Below are 17,638 nucleotides of genomic sequence, written 5' to 3' on the forward strand. Positions count from 1 at the left end.
CTTTGGAAATAACATCTTTAACATTAGAGATAAATTACAGTCGGTGGAAGGGTAATTTTAGATTATGCTTTCATATGTTTTAGCAGGGCTGGTCTGAAACATTTTTCTACCTTCATCCTTAAAACAATTCCTGTTGTGAAATGCTGACTGTCATATTGCTAAAGCAGAGTTTAATTAAATGAAATTTGAGAGATAGCATTTGCCCATTCTAAATGTATTCTCTTGATAATTCATTAAATTAACAAACAGAGCATTAACAAAACGATGTCGAGCAGAATTAAACATATATTTGTGACACTGCCTGTCAGTAAGGGGGAGTACTTGCCGAAGAAATTCTATTCTTAAATAACTTAATACTGGAGAAGGGTCTTGGGCAAATGAGCTCCATTTTTTCATTAAGCTCAGCGTGAGCTTTTTGTTCCCATCTCTTATCACTGCAAATTTTTATATCTGTTTGCTTGCATTTAAGATGTTAAATTGTTAATGTTGACATTGTAGAGTTTTAAAATATTACATTAAAAAGTTAGAATGTTATTTTCTCTGTTACTGTTATACTAGGGGCAAAGCCCGTTGTATCCAAGAATACAACGGGCGCTAGAGCTTGGCAGTGGGAAGAGGAAGGGGAGGAGTTGTCCAGTCTGTAAGAGCATGGGGTTGAATGTGTGTGTTGTGTGGGAGGTTGTGGTGGCATGGTGGCAAATGAGGGTATGGGTGTGGAGATATGGGTGTCAAGAACCTGTGGTGTGGAATGTTCGTTGAGTGTGGGAGAGGACTGAGCTTTGGGAATTTTGGCATAGTGGTTACAGATGAGCTTTCCAGAGCCATGTCCTCAGATATGTGGAGGGAAAATCAGACTGGAGACTCTTCTTAGGGGAAGATTACATGGCAACCAATTCCTCCCAGTTCTGCGTCATTTCCCTTCTTGTGTGAATTAGGCCACATTCACCGAAATGCCCCTCTGCCCTAATACACATGGGGTACTCACAGTACACAGGTGTCCACCCTGTTCCTTCTTTTCCATTTTTTCACTGTTGATAAAATATTATGTGCCCACATGCTTCTTTCATGGTTGCTCCTTAGAAGAATGGATTTTTGTACCCTATTGCTTACTACCCAAAGGAGTCTCAAAGCGGTTCACAAACACCTTTTCCATTCATCTCTCCACAATAGTCAACCTGTGAGGTATGTGAGAGGTCTGAGAGAGCTGGGAATGGGCCGCAGTGACCCAACAGGCCTCAGGTGTCTCAAAGCATTTTCCAGGCATCTTCCCTTCCTCTCCCTATTTACAGTTTCAGGCTGTAAGAATTTATTTAGATCTTCCTGCACTTTCCAGACTCACAGGACTGATGCTGGTCTGCCTGTCTGCGCCCCAGAATACAAACAGTTGCTGGTAAGAGCTGGCCATAGCCCATAGCCCAGGAGGGACACACCTGCACCACTCCCTCCCAACTGCAGGCAAAAATGGCTCCTTTGAAGGCTGGACTCTGAGGCATTGTATGATTTTGAAGTCCCACCTCCAAACCTCCAGGAATATTTCCAACCCAGCGGTAGCTAACCTACAGGTGGGACCTGGAGAGCTCCTGGAATTACAGCTCACCTGCAGAGTATAAAGATCAGCTCCCCAGGCAGAAAGGGCTACTAAGGATAGGGTTGTGGTAGAGAAGAAACATTTAAGGCTTCCCACACAGGTTGTTGTTGAATTGATAGACTTGAGGCCTACTGCACAGGGTTGTTGTGCAGATGAAACAGGAGACAAAAGAAAAGTTGCAAAGAAAGACACGTGGCTTCGCTGTGTCTAACCCCTGGCCAGAGCACTATTTTAAGTGAGAAGGGGCTTTTCTGTGGCCTCCCTGTCAGGCAACTGTTTGGCAGAAGGGGAAAGCCCCCCCCCCTCAAAAGGAAGGCCCTCAGGCTCCCCTGCGTTGCTTTTGGAAACTCCTCCCTCGCCTCAGTCAGGGGCTGTCAGAGGCTCCTTCGTAGCAAGCCTGAAGGGGAGGGGGAGGGGAGCACTCTGCAGCCTCCTGCCAGCTCTGTCAGGGTTCTGAGGCAAAATGACAGTTGGACAGGGCAGTTAGGACAGCCTTGGGGCGAAAAGGGCTGGCACAGCCTCTGTTCTCATCCCCCTTGGCAGCCCTGCTGACCTCCTCTCCCTGCGGTGGTCAGGAGCAGACTGGCAGCCAGACTGGGCTGGGTGAATGGAATTTTGGTCTGTCCTGTCAGGAGCTTCGCGGCTCCTGATTGGGCTCTCTGAGTTTTTATCCTGGGCAGGGCCCGCCCTAACTCCTCCCCAGGTGGCCTTACCCTTTTATTTAATAGGAGCGGTTAAAGATTATTATTATTGTTGCCTTACATTCAATATAATCACTTGAGTTTGATAAACTGTTCTTGTTTTCGTTCCATGTAAACCGCCCTTAGCCTTAGGGGAAGGCAGTACATAAATAAATATTGATGAGTTTGTTCATAGTAAATGTACCATAAATTTCAGTATATTATTAAAAGTTAATATTCTGATTCCACTTTATTTATAGTGGCCGATAGTACTGTAATCTAATGTAACAAACTCTATATTTTGAGAGGAAATGTTGCGGGGTCGTCTTATACGCCAGCAAATACAGTAATCAAAAATATTAAAACAATCCTTTAAAAATATAAAAACAAAAACAATTTAGCAAAATTGTACACCTGTGCACATGTACAAGTGTGCCTTCAAACGTTATTTTGTGTGGGCTGCTCTGATATGCATTATGTTATCCCAGACATATCTTTATTATTTTCTGTGCTAAAAGACTTAAACAAATGTATAAATAAAAGTTGTTTGAAACACTTTCATGTTCAAATTCCCCCACCCCTATCCCTTTTTAATTTCCCAGATTTCCTGCCCTTTTGCGCCCCCCATATTCTCCTTGATATTTCTGTCTTCTGTAAAAATTCCTTCCTACTAAAGACTGTGAATTGGAAAGCTTTAAATGGTTTTATCTAAAGGGGATTTTTATTGTATCCAAAGACAAAATGACACTTCAGTTGGGGACATGATTGCAGGCGATTTATGTACAATTAGTCCTTTCTCTGGGAAAATTCCTACTTTATCACTCCCACCACTTTGGATGGCGTTCATGGCTTTCCTTCCCACCTCTCAGCAAAATTTTAAGGAGGCTCAGTGAGTGGAGGACGGGGCAAGTTCTGCTATCATGCCTTTACTCTGCTGGAAAATTGGGGTCCCTGACTTAAGAGTAAAGCAAATTAAAACTATTCTGTCTTCATACCTTTGTTACAGTAAATCCCAGCTCAAGCTGCTCTTTGGTTTCCAGTCAGTCGATATAGAGGACCACATATGTAATGTAATTAATGCATGGTCTTCAAAATTACTTGTTCTTCACATCTTCTAAGGGAATTGTTTTCCAGCTTTGTGGATTAAGCTTTCATTTTCAAAGGATATGTGATTTTACAATATTTATAAGAAATATGATTACAGTAATTCAGTAAAGCTTTTTATGTCATATACCAAGCATAAGAAAAACAATTTTAATTACTTTTCTAAGGTATGTGAAAGTCAGATGATATAGAGGCTCAGTTTTACACAATCTAAATTCAATTTATTTTTCTCCCCAAAGCTTGCTCTTTGTGATCTCCACACATTCAGTGTATTGCAATTTTTTAAAAAAACTTTCTGTGTTCTAAGGCAGTCCAGTTTAAGTAGAAATTATTTACAGTTTGAAATTTGTATAGAAATTGTTTTCATGATAGTAAAAGGTAAAGGTAAATGTATCCCTGTGCAAGCACCGGGTCATGTCTGACCCTTGGGGTGACACCCTCCAGCGTTTTCATGGCAGACTCAATACGGGGTGGTTTGCCAGTGCCTTCCCCAGTCATTACCGTTTACCCCCCAGCAGCAAGCTGGATAGTACTGTATGTTATAACTAGGGTTTTTCCCTTTAAAATAAATATATTTTTCAAATTCAGATGGATCTATTCCCCCCCCATATGGGTCTCTCCCCCCCTATCAATTTAGGTTTTTCAAGGATTCTGGAATTATTAGGGAGGGTTTTTTTGACCAAATGATATCAAAATTGCAGAGGACCTAGTTCTGCCTGTTCACTAACCCCCCCCCCAAGTTTAAAGCAAATTGAACTATGTGTTCCAATTCAGTGAGCCTCTGAACAAGGTGTCCCTTGCCATCCTGCTTGCAGGAAAGAATACCCCTGGAAAAGTCCCTACCCCTGCAGAGGGTGGCCTGAAGAAGAGCTGTCCAGAACTGCAGGTCTGCAAGGCCTGGCACCTGGCTTGCACTGGCTTTGTGCTGTTTTCCCTGAGCCTAGGCAGGTGCCTCTCTTCTTCCTGTTCCTTAGGAAATCTGGTAAAGGGAGAGGCCAGACTGGAAAGCCCTTAAATTATTGGCCTTGAATATTTCTGGAAATGTATAGTACCTGGATACTGGCATCCTCAGCAATCCCAACTTAAGTATTTTTGGCTATATAAATAGGACTTTACCTCAAACATCAGTTTAAGGTATATTCTGTTCTGAAGACTGACATACAGTACTGGAAGTATGTGGTCAAACTAACCTTCCTGATAAGTAGGCCGTTTAGAAAGTTTATCTTGCAGTATATTACACATAAGAAAGGTATTTTTAGGTTTAAAGGAAGCTGGGGTAGTGATAGGAAGGCCTTGCCAGTATGAACAGGGGACCTTTGGAGTGCATCAGAAGTGGTAAGTTCTAAACGTAGAGCAGAATTCTGAAGCTAGGAGCAAGAAGTTTGAAAGGATGGGAATTCATAGAGGCATTTCTTAGTAGCTAAAAGGAGACTAAAAGGAGCCTTTCATTTTTACAGAATACTTTTTCTCTCATGGTATGCTTACTTACAAATGAAATATGGAATGATTTGCTAATCATTGATGCAAACACAAAACACATTTTAGTTAAACATTTTGTTTAAATTTAAGCACACATAAATTGATGATTTAAAATACCTGTGTAACTTCTTTAAGAAGAAAATAGGGCTGGTTTCAGCAACATTTTTCAATTGGTTTCCATAAATTTTAAAAGTGCTGAGAAGACTGTTAAAACAAATTCTGTCTTTAGTTTTTTCCTTTTGATACAAGGACTATTATTTCTTGAAGGTTTAGCATAATTTTATTATCACAAACTGCTGTATAAGTACTTTATGGAAAAATATTTCAAATCTGAAAGATGGCAATAATTACATCTGCCGAGTCATTCATTACATCTGCATGCTTACTACCAGTGAAATGGAAAATTTAAATTTAGAATTATTGCCAGCTAAATTACCTTTATCAGTGAAATAACATCTGGTCACAATTACTTATGAAAAAGGAGGAATGAATCTTTTCAGTCTGTGCATTTCTTTTTTGTCTCTTGCTGTGCATATATTATAAAATAAATTGCAAATAAAGCTTTGCACTTACTTGTCCATTTTTCAACATGTTGAGTGGGAGAGCCCAGAGAAAAATAAGTATGCATAGTAAAATAACAAATAAAAATGGAGTAGAACTATTCTGAGCTGTCCCAGCATGTTGCTTTTCATTACATTCAGAGGCTTTCTAATAAACGTAGATAAATATCTGGCTGCTATAGAAGTTACTGCTTAAAAATAGTGGCTTCATATATCTGAGTAAATAGTTCAATTAGAATTTTAAAGGTTATTTCAAGCTATCTCCCGTATGTGTGCTTTCTGAGGATAATTATCCCATTTTTTAAACCCATTCTTTCTCCATGGAGCTCAGACTTGGATCCAGACTAGATATTTCCATGGATGCAAGCATTTCCCCCCACAGAGTGCAGTGTTCTTGCCTCTGCCTTCCTGTAGCAGCTTGAAATAAACTCTGAAATCTTGTTCATGAGGAACAGATCTCAGAGTGCATTTGGAGCTGCTGGGGGAGGCAGTAAAATCATGCTCTATGAGTAGGAAACAATGAATCAAATTGTACCCTCAACAGCCCTGTATGATAGGTTAGGCCAGGCTGTTTCAACCAGAGTTTCTTTATTATTTATTTATTCTATTGCATTTATTTATATACCATCGTCCCTTGTGGCTCAGGGCGGTTTACATTGAAAACTTTCATAATGTGGTACAGTGAAACATTTTGATTTGGAATATATAACATTTATACATAACATTTCTTAACGGTGAGAATGGCTTAGAACAGTGAGAACTTACAATAAATTATAGGATGTCTTGGTATGGCTGGTCTGATTTAATATTCAGAAATGAATATTTGGTTCAGTTTTGCCGCACTATGGATTGGTTCTTTTTTGTGAGTGTGGCTTGATGGTGGGAGGGCCCTTTGGACTCTGGTTGGTGGATTCATGTGCCTTGGCTGAAAGCCTGGTGCAAGAGTTCAATTTTGCAGGCCCTGCAGAATTGTTTTAAGTCCAGCAGGGCCCTGATGTTGTCTGGGCATTCATTCCACCAGGTGGGAGCCAGGACTGAGAAAGCCTTGGCTCTGGTTGAGGTCAAGCAAGCCTCTCTTGGGTCAGGGATCAAAAGCTTTTTAAAGTTGGCAATCCCAGAGGCAGATATAAGTCACATCAGCGGCCCCCAAAGTGTTGTGCAAGCAATAGCTTTCTCAGCTGTGTGGCATTCATGTCCTTACAAGAAGCAGGGTGTACCTGTAGGGAAATGAGTTATGGGATGATGTGAAAACTGTGCTAACTGCTGGGGCCACCCATCTACTGCACAACTGGATGCTTTAGCCTACTCTCCCAAAAGCCAACTCAGGCCATTCTCTTTGCACCCAACCCCCTTTGTACATGGAACTGATGGTGTGGGGGGCGGGACGGGACAACAGTTCCTAATGGCTAGTATAGGAGTCAGCATTGACAGGGCAGCTCCCAGCCACTGATTGGAGCTCCTCTGCTTTGCCTGTTAGTGCATGGCCTATCCTTCAGGTCCCAGCTCAAGAGATTTAGTACCTGTAAGGGTTGAGAACTGGGAGAGGTCAGCCACAGAGTATGGACTTCTTTTCTCTCTTGAGTTTTGACATCAGTGTTGCTAAATTCCATCTTTGTGCTTTCTCCACTACCAAGATGCCTCAGTACATGGCAGAGAGCTTTCAGCATCCCTTGTCATAAGTCTTATCTTGTGAGGTGTGGAAACTTGCTGGAAACAAACATAAGGCTGGGGGGGGGGGGTCATGATTGATTAAATACAATAAATAAGTAAGTAAATAAATAAATTATTGAGTGCTGGGAAAGAGCAAGGCAATGGCAGGGGAAGGGGGATGTGTTTGTTTATACCCTTGGCCCAGCATTCTGTGCTGTGTTGAATCTCATGGGCAAACCTGCAGTAGTGGGGAAGAAGTTTTTCAACTCTTATAATGGCTGTCAATGGGCAATGCTGCCTTTTTGGATAATACAACTTTGTGCCTGTTTCGAGAGGCGTTATCACATTGGAAACAAAAAGGAAGGCACGCAAATTCATCCATGCCCTACAAAACAGCCACATGGATGTCAGTACGGGGACTGCGCTGGAGTTATATTAGTGTGCAAAAGAAGAAGAGGGAGGGGGAGGGGGAGGGGGGAGGGGAGGAAGAGGAAGAGGAAGAGTTGGTTCTTATATGCCGCTTTTCCCTACCCGAAGGAGGCTCAAAGCGGCTTACAGTCGCCTTCCCATTCCTCTCCCCACAACAGACACTCTGTGGGGTGGGTGAGGCTGAGAGAGCCCTGATATCACTGCTCGATCAGAACAGTTTTATCAGTGCCGTGGCGAGCCCAAGGTCACCCAGCTGGCTGCATGTGGGGGAGTGCAGAATCGAACCTGGCATGCCAGATTAGAAGTCCACACTCCTAACCACTACACCAAACTGGCTCTCTGAACCTCTGAGAGTCCTATAGGTAGGGTGCAGCAGTGCTATTGCCCTGTGCTGGTGTAACTGGCCCTTATACTGGCATCAATCAGAGTTACACCAGCGTAAGAATCAGTCGCCTCCTCCCTTAAGAATGTGCCCTTAGTCAAAAGAAATCTCCTTAAATTGGAGGAAGGGTTCAAACTTGAATCAAAAGGGAAGGTATATTCCAAGAAGTAAATTAATAAAAATTGCTCACTGGGTTGGAAAGACAGAGATAGGATCTACCCCAGTATTTTTTATCAGATGTTCTTCCCAATTTCATGGTAAATTCTTTAATGAGCAAAAGCGGAATCAAGAATTAAGGTGGTAGTACAGTTATGTTTCTTTTTAAGGAAGTGTCCCAGAAAGTTGAGCTGTATTGTCTAAATAATTCCTATATACTGATGCTATATGTATCATAACCAGTTGCATATGTTAATATAATAGTTTGTCACTCGGTTCAATTCTTGTTATATCTGCCAATAACTCCATAGCAACATCTCTTCAAACTGTATTGTCTTATGGCTTGTTGTAGCCATGGTAGATGTTTAAGGTCTTAAGTGTGTGTTTTTAAAATCCAGAATGATTGAACAGAATTGTTGCAAAATCCACTGGAAAAAAACTTGTGTGTCCTCATTTCCCCCTCATTCTCTTTCAGAGCAAGTACACAGACACTTGGAGCAACACGAAGTGAAATACCTTCAGTTTGCTTTCCGTTGGATGAATAACTTGTTGATGAGAGAAGTTCCCCTGCGGTGCACCATACGGCTTTGGGACACATATCAGGTGACCTGCTGCTTTTGTGCCTGCCTAATAGTATGTAGCACAAGACATCCTTTCCCCACATCTATACTTATTTGAGAAACCAGCCTGGCTTATCTCTCAGCTGCCGGTGCTGAGCAGTTTTGGTGCTTCTGTGCTTTAAAACTCTGTATTTTATTTATTTTATTTATATACCAGCTTCCCTTTTGGCCCAGGGCAGTTTACATTGGAAACTTTCATCATACAATGCATTTTGCAATGGGAGAGCTTTTTAAAAAAATTACTAGTTATTTATTAGCTGTTTTGTTACCCTCCCTCTCCCCCTTTCAATTCCCATTCTGCTGTTTTCATTTCTCCCTAGTCCAAGCTTTGTATGAGAAATAGTTTTGTTAATTTGAGGGTCAGATTTCTGTTAAATTACAAGGTAAGGATAAAGAGAGACAGAGGATATATTGTTCCCAAAACTAAGGCTGATGCATGTTATTATGGATATAGCTTTAATTTAAATGGCACCTTATCCAAATGGAGAATTATTCAACTCATGTTCAAATTAAATCTTTATCTCAACAGCATAGATTTCAGTCCTTCTGTTTCCATTTGATCGTTCCCTAGAAAACTGATGATCAGAATTAGCAGAATTAGCAGAACAGAATACTGAAATGGGTTGTTAGAGAGCTTCATATCTAATTATTAAACAAGTGCCCTACCCAAATAGACTAATAATCTTGGATATTCTCCACTGGGATTGTAAGAATAGGTGCAGGTTTGGTTTCATGCAATTTGTTAGAGACATGGTTAGAGTGGCCTTGTTAAATATGTGAGTACTTGTGATTTCCCAGTTAAGATTTCTGTGAATTGTTTTTAGTGGTTTAAGGCCGATAAACAGTGCTTAGTAATGTGACGGTGAATGCTGGAATAAAACTCATAAATGGACACTTAAAACTATGTAGCAGTGAATGATATGGAAAATGTATATAAATCGTAGTGTAATTATATACACGTAACTGCCATAAATACTTGTGCACTTGAATACTTGCATGCCTAAGTCCAAGGAACAGTCAGAAATAAAAAAAAATGTCAAGGTTCACCTTTACCTTTATGCCTAGTAAACTTGGACTTGTGGGTCACCGTACCAAAACAGTTGGGAACTACTAAGGTAAAAGGCTTGGTAGCCTGTGGTGGTAGACCTAATTTGTTTCAGATTTCTTTCTTGCATGCATGCACTGTATGTTCTTCTGAAAACTATGAGTGGTATTGCTGTTAGATGGCAAGCAGTAGTTGACAATGGCCACCTATACTGCATTCCCTTGGTCCGGTCAGCACAGTGCTGTCATCGCAAGGAGCATAGGGCAGGAGATCACCATCTGTTAACCAGTTTTCTTTCTGGATCAGTACCTAGACCAACAGCCACTGGCATGTGTGCTGACAGCAGTCCACCATATCTTTCTTGGGGCACCCACGAACAGATCTCTGCCCAAGAGGCCAAGGCACCACCAGCACTGCTAAGGCCTGGGGTGTAGTAGAAGGCAACTGTCATAGATTAATGCCTGTCACTGCCTCCCAGACCTACACAAAGTGAATCCTGGAGATGCTGGCGGTGCTATTGGGACATGACTTGTGCAAAACTTATTTGCGCACATGCCCCATTATGTTCAGCAGCACGCCAGTATCTTCGCAAGTGGACAGTGCATTTTTTCCAACACTTGAGCTTCAAAAATCTACACTGTCCAGACTTCTTCTGCTATTACTATTTCCCCCTCTAGTTCTTTTTACATACTAGGAGCCTCAATGTGACTCTCCTTGTTACCCTTCCTGGGTGTGTGTGTGTGTGTGTGTGTGTGTGGTTTTTTGCTTCCTAATCAGTTTTTCTCCTGCCTTCCTTCTGTGTAGCTGAGGATGCCATATATGGTTTTCCCTTTCCCATTTTATCACCACAATAACCCTGTGGTATAGTGAGGCTGACAAAGAATGGCTAGCTCAAGGTCACCCAGCAAATATCATACAATCATAGAATAATAGAGTTGGAAGGGACCTCTTGGGTCATCTAGTCCAACCCCCTGCACCATGCAGGACACTTACAACCCTATCACTCATCCACTGTAACTTGTCCCCCCCCTTAAGACTTCACAGAATCAGCCTCTCTATCAGGTAGCTGTTTTAAAATTTCCAAAGATTGAGAATTCACCACCTCCCAAGGAAGCCTGTTCCACTGAGAAACTGCTCTGTCAGGAATTTCTTATGGATGTTGAGACAGAATTTCTTTTGAATTCTGTCGCCAGGGCAAGAAAGAACAACTCTGCTCCATCCTCTATATGGCAGCCTTTTAAATACTTGAAGATGGTTATCAAATCCCCTCTCAGTCATCTCCTCTCCAGGCTAAACAGACCAAGCTCCCCCAACCTTTCTTCTTATATCTTGGTCTCCATACCCCTCACCATCTTTGTTGCCCTCCTCTGGACACTCTCCAGTTTGTCTACATCCGTCTTCAACTGGGGTGCCCAAAACTGAACACAGTACTCTAAGTGAGGCCAAACCAGAGCAGAGTAAAGCAGTATCATCACCTCCCGTGATCTGGACACGATCCACAGCATACAGGAGGCTTATACGATGCTAGGCATTCTAGCACCATCTCTTAGGGCTTTTGCCATGCATGGGAGCTGTCGGATCAGCTAGTTTCTGCCTGTGCCCCAAACCCTAAGAGACAGGGATGAAGCTCTGCTTAAAAGGGAAGTGGGAGGAAACTTGTGTTATGGGAAGGAGGGAGGGCCAGACAGAGAGGTGTAAAGGTAACAGTGCTTAACCTGGACGGATTCTGTACCACAGAGAACAAAACAGAACAGAATGCACTCAATCAGTCAAATGATGGGGCTGCGTGTTCCATTTGTTTTCTCTTTGAGGAATCCCTGGTCCATGGAATGGTTTCTGTATGCCCTCTGATAAAAAAGTGTGGACACCCTGCTCTGATCACTAAACCAGAATGTGAGTGACAGCAGCTGTCCAACAGAAACCAGAGAAAGAGCAGCCTGGAATAAAGAGCTTTGAAGCTAAAGGTCTCTTTCAACAAGTTCTCCAATTACATTTTGCTTGAAACAGTTTATTCTGAACTCGGGCACATCTCACTCTAGCTGTCCTTATCCACAGCCTAGCTCTGTTGTTTAGCAACATGCAGTGCTACTCAGTGTAAACCTCTATGCAATAGGAAAAAAATGGAGCTGATTATTTTTAGCTTGCATTTAATCACCACAATAACAGGTTTCAGGGCTATAGTTTGTTCTAGGGCTTCTCAATTATTCTCACAATTTTGTTAGTATTGTTCAAAATTTGTTTCCATTTTGGTCAGTCTGACATTTTTCCTTGGATGATTCATGACTGCTTCAGTTGGAATTGGTTAAAGTAGCTTTAGTTTCCCCACATGCAGCCTCTTCATTTCACCCTCACCATGCTGCTTCTGTAAGTTGTAGCAGCAGAATATTCCTCTCTGTAACTGTAGTTAATAATCTAGGAGTCATATTTGTAATCTGGGGCTTTGTATTTGCTGTTGCATATACGCCTTATCTTAATGCTGCCGTTTCTCTCCCTTGATTGGTTTAGATAATGTATCCCCCCCTTTTTTTGGTATAGAATAGTTTGGCTTGCTCTTCTAGTCACTTGAAAGAATTGACTGTGCAGCGAGGTACTTCATATAGGATGAGGTGTCCCCTTAATTAATCCTTCATAAGCAAGTTACTTGTGAAAGCATTCTCTTTTTATCCTGTCCTTCCTCCAAATGATCAGATCAGCATATGTGACTCCCGCCCCCACACCTGTTTTATCCATATAGGCAGGGCCAATTCCAGGTTGGAATCTGGCTCCATTCCTTTGCCCACCTTCTTGCCCCTTGAATGCCTCCTCTTCCTGCTCACCTGAGCAGATATACTTCCCGCACTGCCCACCTCTGGATTCTTCCCAACATCCCCTCGTATGCACCTGTGCTCCCAGCCATGTGCATCACACACAAACCCAGTAGTGTTGCACAGCATATGTGGCTAGAAGTACAGGTGACAAAAGTCTTTCAAGCCGGCAGATAAATGAAGAAGGAGCATGCTCGCAGGTGGTGTCAGTGGGTAACTGCTGTACCTTAGGGTACGCTGGTGCCTGATTATGTAACCTGTGAGTTAGTATAGATTAGCAGTCACAAGGTCATTCAATGAACGCCCATGAACCAAGCTCACCTGGGTCCTGATCTCTATCCCACACTGGCATTTCTGCGATTGATCCTACAACAGACACCCTGGAATATAAAATGTCTGAATGTGCTCATCTGTCCTGCTGATGTTAGTTTCATGGTCCTATAGGGTATATGTCTGCAGAGAAGCACCCTACAAGACCAAAATGTGTACGCTTTTGGGCAGCTTAGTAATCCGAACCACAAGTCACCTTTTTTTTTGGGGGGGGGGTTATTTAAGGCTCCCTGCCACCTCTGTGTAACTCCTCCCCCATTGGTGGTTTGCTACTGTCTCTGAGGTCTCTTTCATTTGTTTACCTCATGTTGCCTAGAAAATATGTAAAATATTTCTAGATAGTGACTGGGCTAGTTGCTGTACATGGGTGTATGTTGTTACAAACTGTACCTTTGACTAATGCAGCTAGCTTATTCCAGTTGACCTGAGAGCATATTAGCTGCGGGTTGTGAATGGCTTTTTAAAAATTTAGTTATAGCTTAAGAAAAGAAGCGACAATCAAGTTAAAACAAATCGATGCTCGCGTAACAGTGCATTCAGAGCAGTTCTGTGGGAGCATGGATCAAACAATGTGCCGTTCTTCTGACATGCTGGATCAATATTTGCTTTTTATGCTTAGGTTAGAAAAGTGAGGGCACACTGACAAACATTTTTAAAAGACCAAAAAATAGAGAGTAATCTTTTTAGTACCCTAGGCTACAGTGAGCTTCTGTTACACCTGTCTACTGTTGAGGATCTGAGTTGATAGGCTAGCAATGTGATCTATATTTTGTAGAGAGTTTCCTCTAAGAAAGAAGATCCAGTATAGTATATCTCCCTAGCTGGATTTATTTTGTTGAGCAACAGGATGGTGATGTGATAGTTGAGCAACCTCTATAAACTTACTTAAATGTACCACTTGCTGCCTTTGCTGCCTTTTAACAATGCTTTTATATATTTGGCTGCACCTGCTAATAGCAGAGTGATTAATTTTCACACCCTTGGAAAGTCAGAAGAACTCAAATAAGGCTTTGCAGCTTGCTTTTGCACAGAAATGTTTAAAAATGCCCATTGTGTTGGATCTCCTGTCTGCTTACAAAATAATAATGAAGGGTGCAACTCAGCTTTGTTAGTTTCCGTTTGATGTTGACCGTGTCTTTTGGGACCTCTGTTTCTAGTAGCTAATGCGAAAAGGCATGATGATGCTAGCATTACTTTTAATTTAGCTGTGGACATTTCCTGTCAGTCTTTCCCAGGGCAACCAGTGGTGCTGAAACTGATTTGTGTTCATCTAATCTTGGTGGAATAGTACTGCTTCTAAACCATTCTTTCCTTTAGGGATTGGAAGTGGCAAGCCTGTTAGTGCAGTGTGTGTGCACTGTTCCCAAAGCAAAAGGGAAGTGTGGACCACTGTCACAGTGAATTGGATTTCAAAATGGTAGTAATCAGTAACATTTGACTGGGCAATAGGAAGTTTTTGGCAAGAACTAGGGAGTCTCTGGTTAGATGTGTTCAAATGAGTAGCCGTGTTGGTCTGAAGTAGCACAATAAAATCAGAGTCCAGTAGCACCTTTAAGACAGAGATTTATTCAAGGCGTGAACTTTCAAGTGCTAAATGCTGCTAATTTTTGGTGCAGATTCACAGAATAAACATTGGGTATATTTGCAGTTCTAACTCATCATGCATCTGACCATTCATAATCAGGGTATCACTGTATTTTCCAAAATAAAATATGCATTTTGGCTCAATTATAGGATCACAAGACCTTTTGCCAGAGTATAAACCTTCATATTTGTTTACAAGACCTGTCTTAGGCAAGTATTGTGAAAAGAACGTTCATCAAGTTATTCCTCTAACTGCATATGAAAGTATAAGGATGTGGGCTTTTAATCTTTCAGTTTATGCATGTCCAAGAGTTATTTTACTCTGATCATAAAGCCAAGAATATCAGGGTGGATCCAACCATCCTCCAAGGAGCCATCTTCTAGTTTATGCAGTTCTCACATAATTTCAAATAAAATATATCTCTTTTTGGATGTAAACATCTATTTATGTATGTATGTATTTATTTTTGGATTTATATCCCACCATTCTCAAAAGAGACTCATAGCAGTTCACAATAAAAGAGTAACATGAAAGTTATATTTCAACTGTTTAAGCCTCTTTAGCTTAGAACAGAAATTCTAAGCAGAACCATTAGCTATGTAAATGTTGTAAGCTTTGAGGGCCAAGAGGTTTACGTGAACCATGAACTACATGCCATTGTGAAATTCTGGCTGAGAAATATTGCAGGTACTCCAGGGCTTTTCCAGTTCCATATTTGTATGCAAAAACTTCCTATAAAAGTCATTGGACCTATCCAGATTAGAAGTAAATGCAACAAGAATGGAAAACTGACATAGTTGCTATCCCAAGTTTACATGTGGAAGAGTTTTTTGTTTTGGCTTGTGCAAGAAAACTATTGCAGTTTGACTGCACAAAGTCTGACTTATTTTAAGGAAGAAGACTTGAACTGACCTAAAATAAAAAGAACAAACCTTGAGTCCAGCAGCATCTTAAAAAAAAACAGCAACATTTCCCTTGATATAAGCTTTCTTGAGTCACAGACTAACATGGCAACCCACCAGAAGATCTAAACTAAAAAGAGCACTCTGCAAGTTATTTCTGGTTTCTCAGTTAAACTTCTAGATATTGAACAGCACTGAATGCTGTATTAGATTTTCAGGCTCAACTCTTAAGTAAAGATCTTCAATCAGAGAGCAATTTGAAGGAACTACTTTAGCAGGAACTCAGAAAGATACAAAATTATGAAAGACATTGCAGGTTTTTTTTCTGCCTGGATGAAGACCACTTATTTTGCTGCTATATAGTTGGCAGCAGCTTTTTTGAAAAGCAAAAGCAAAAGATAGGTATTCCTAATCAAAGAGCCAAGCTCAATGCATTGGTTATGGTTTGTTATAGAATAAATGGAATGAAGAAACTCCTGGTTTGTTTGTTTTTTACAGAATGGGTGCATGCATGAAGGCTAACAAATCTTCCGTGCTTCTTATATCCCCTGCAGATCTTCTCTCAAATTGCTTTTTTTAACCAGATGATGTTGTTTTGAGTACTACAGAGAAAATAAGTGCTGGATTAGACTTTAGATCAAGAAGAGTTGGTTCTTATCTGCTGCTTTTCTCTACCCGAAGGAGTCTCAAAGTGGCTTACAGTCGCTTTCCCTTTCCTCTCCCCACAACAGGACACCCTGTGAGGTGGGTGTGGCTAAGAGAGGCTGATATCACTGCTCGGTCAGAACAGCTTTATCAGCACCGTGGTGAGCCCAAGGTCACCCATGTGGAGGAGTACAAAGTCAAACCTGGCTTGCCAGATTAGAAGTCCCCACACTCTAACCACTACACCAAACTGGCTTTTGCAATCTTTTTACCATTGAGAAACCCCAGAAATAATCTTCAGGCTTCAAGAAACCTCAGAAGTTATGTCAGCAGGCTTGCATTTCCCTGCCATGACCCCGAAAGTCACATGTCATTGGAAATGACATCACTTAGACACTCGCACTTACATTACTCCATCGCCACCCCCCCCCATGCCGGAAATGGCTCAGCAGCCTACTCCAGTGGGCTGAGAACAAGGCTGGAGCAGTCATCTGCCATTCTGTTGTCACCTGCCACCCCCAATGCAGTTAAGTCAAAATGAGAGAATTTCCCTCTCTGGACTCCAGTCACTACTGCATTCAATGAGCCTCAGCCAGCAAGGATTTTTATGATTGGGGCCCCTCTCCTTTTCATCCCCTCCAGGCCCATCTTTGGCCAATTGGGGAGGGGGTGGATTAACATAACCATATATGGTCATATAATCTGAGATTTTTTAAATTTAAAAAATATATCAAAATGAATTAACTCTCACCTAATCAGGGAAATCTTTCTAAGGCTGTCAAGAAACCCCAGGAATTCATGAAAGCCTGTGGTAGATGTATAATCTGTAGGTAGGATTATATCACCCTTGCAGCCTACCTATTTGTGGGCCAAATCAGATTCTTACCTTGCCCTACTGTGTGGTTGGGGTAAATCTGTGTTCAGTTGCACAGGCTCTACATCAAGTTAACCATCGTGCTGTTTCTGTTCCAGGTACAGAATTCCCTCTCTACTTGGAGGAGTGTTACATAATTGTCTCCTTAGAAAATATTTTGTATTTCTTCCCACAGAGGGTAGGAATTTTTGATTATGAGAAATTATTCAGAGCTAGAGGTATTCTATTAAATATTTAATAACCACAATGGTATGGTACTTTTAAAAAGTTGAAAGAATATTGTTAATATTTGATGCCTTTAAGATTTATATTGTGGACCTAAAATGTTATTACTTTAAAAGTTGCTAGAAATAATCTAAAAGTGGTGATAAGTTTTTTGGCCCTTCTGAGACTGGGAATTGACCCTCTTTCTAGGAGACATTTAAAGTAAAAAACTCAACAGGGAAATTGGCTGTGGTACACTTATAAATTGATGCAACTCTAATCCTAATTCCACAGATAAAAGCATTTTGTCTTTAACTGGTGGGGCACGGTCTGTTCATCGCACCTCCAGCTGCTCTGACTAATTCATAAGATCTTGAGAGCAGAGTCTGAAATAATAGCTTTGAGTTTGGCCACATAAGCGATTTTTTTTTTTTGCAAGGCAATGTGATATTTGTGATGTTAACTGTCTAAATGATTTTTATTGATGGTGGCAGATGCTTCTGTGCTGATGTGCTCCAAGTCACGCCTAATATGTTCTGAATAAGTCTTGTGGAAGGCTGTACATCTGTCTTAAGAACTTTTGCTGAAAAATTGAAATCAA

The 17,638-nt window shown here is 41.3% G+C and overlaps 1 protein-coding gene across 7 annotated transcripts in view; it reads left to right on the forward strand.

Moving 5' to 3' along the window:
• TBC1D22A (TBC1 domain family member 22A) overlaps window positions 1-17,638 on the forward strand; it is a 205,818-nt gene that overhangs the window by 75,414 nt on the left and 112,766 nt on the right. For all 7 annotated transcript variants that reach the window (XR_013231116.1, XR_013231117.1, XR_013231118.1 and 4 more), the window contains exon 11: window positions 8,504-8,631. Coding sequence is in view for 4 of the 7 variants with exons in the window: in XM_077338248.1 (XP_077194363.1) it covers window positions 8,504-8,631 (128 nt within the window). In the remaining 3 variants the exon portion in view is untranslated. The remainder of the gene's footprint in view (window positions 1-8,503; window positions 8,632-17,638) is intronic.

The sequence above is a fragment of the Paroedura picta genome, chromosome 5, assembly GCF_049243985.1.
Source record: "Paroedura picta isolate Pp20150507F chromosome 5, Ppicta_v3.0, whole genome shotgun sequence".
NCBI lineage: Eukaryota > Metazoa > Chordata > Lepidosauria > Squamata > Gekkonidae > Paroedura > Paroedura picta.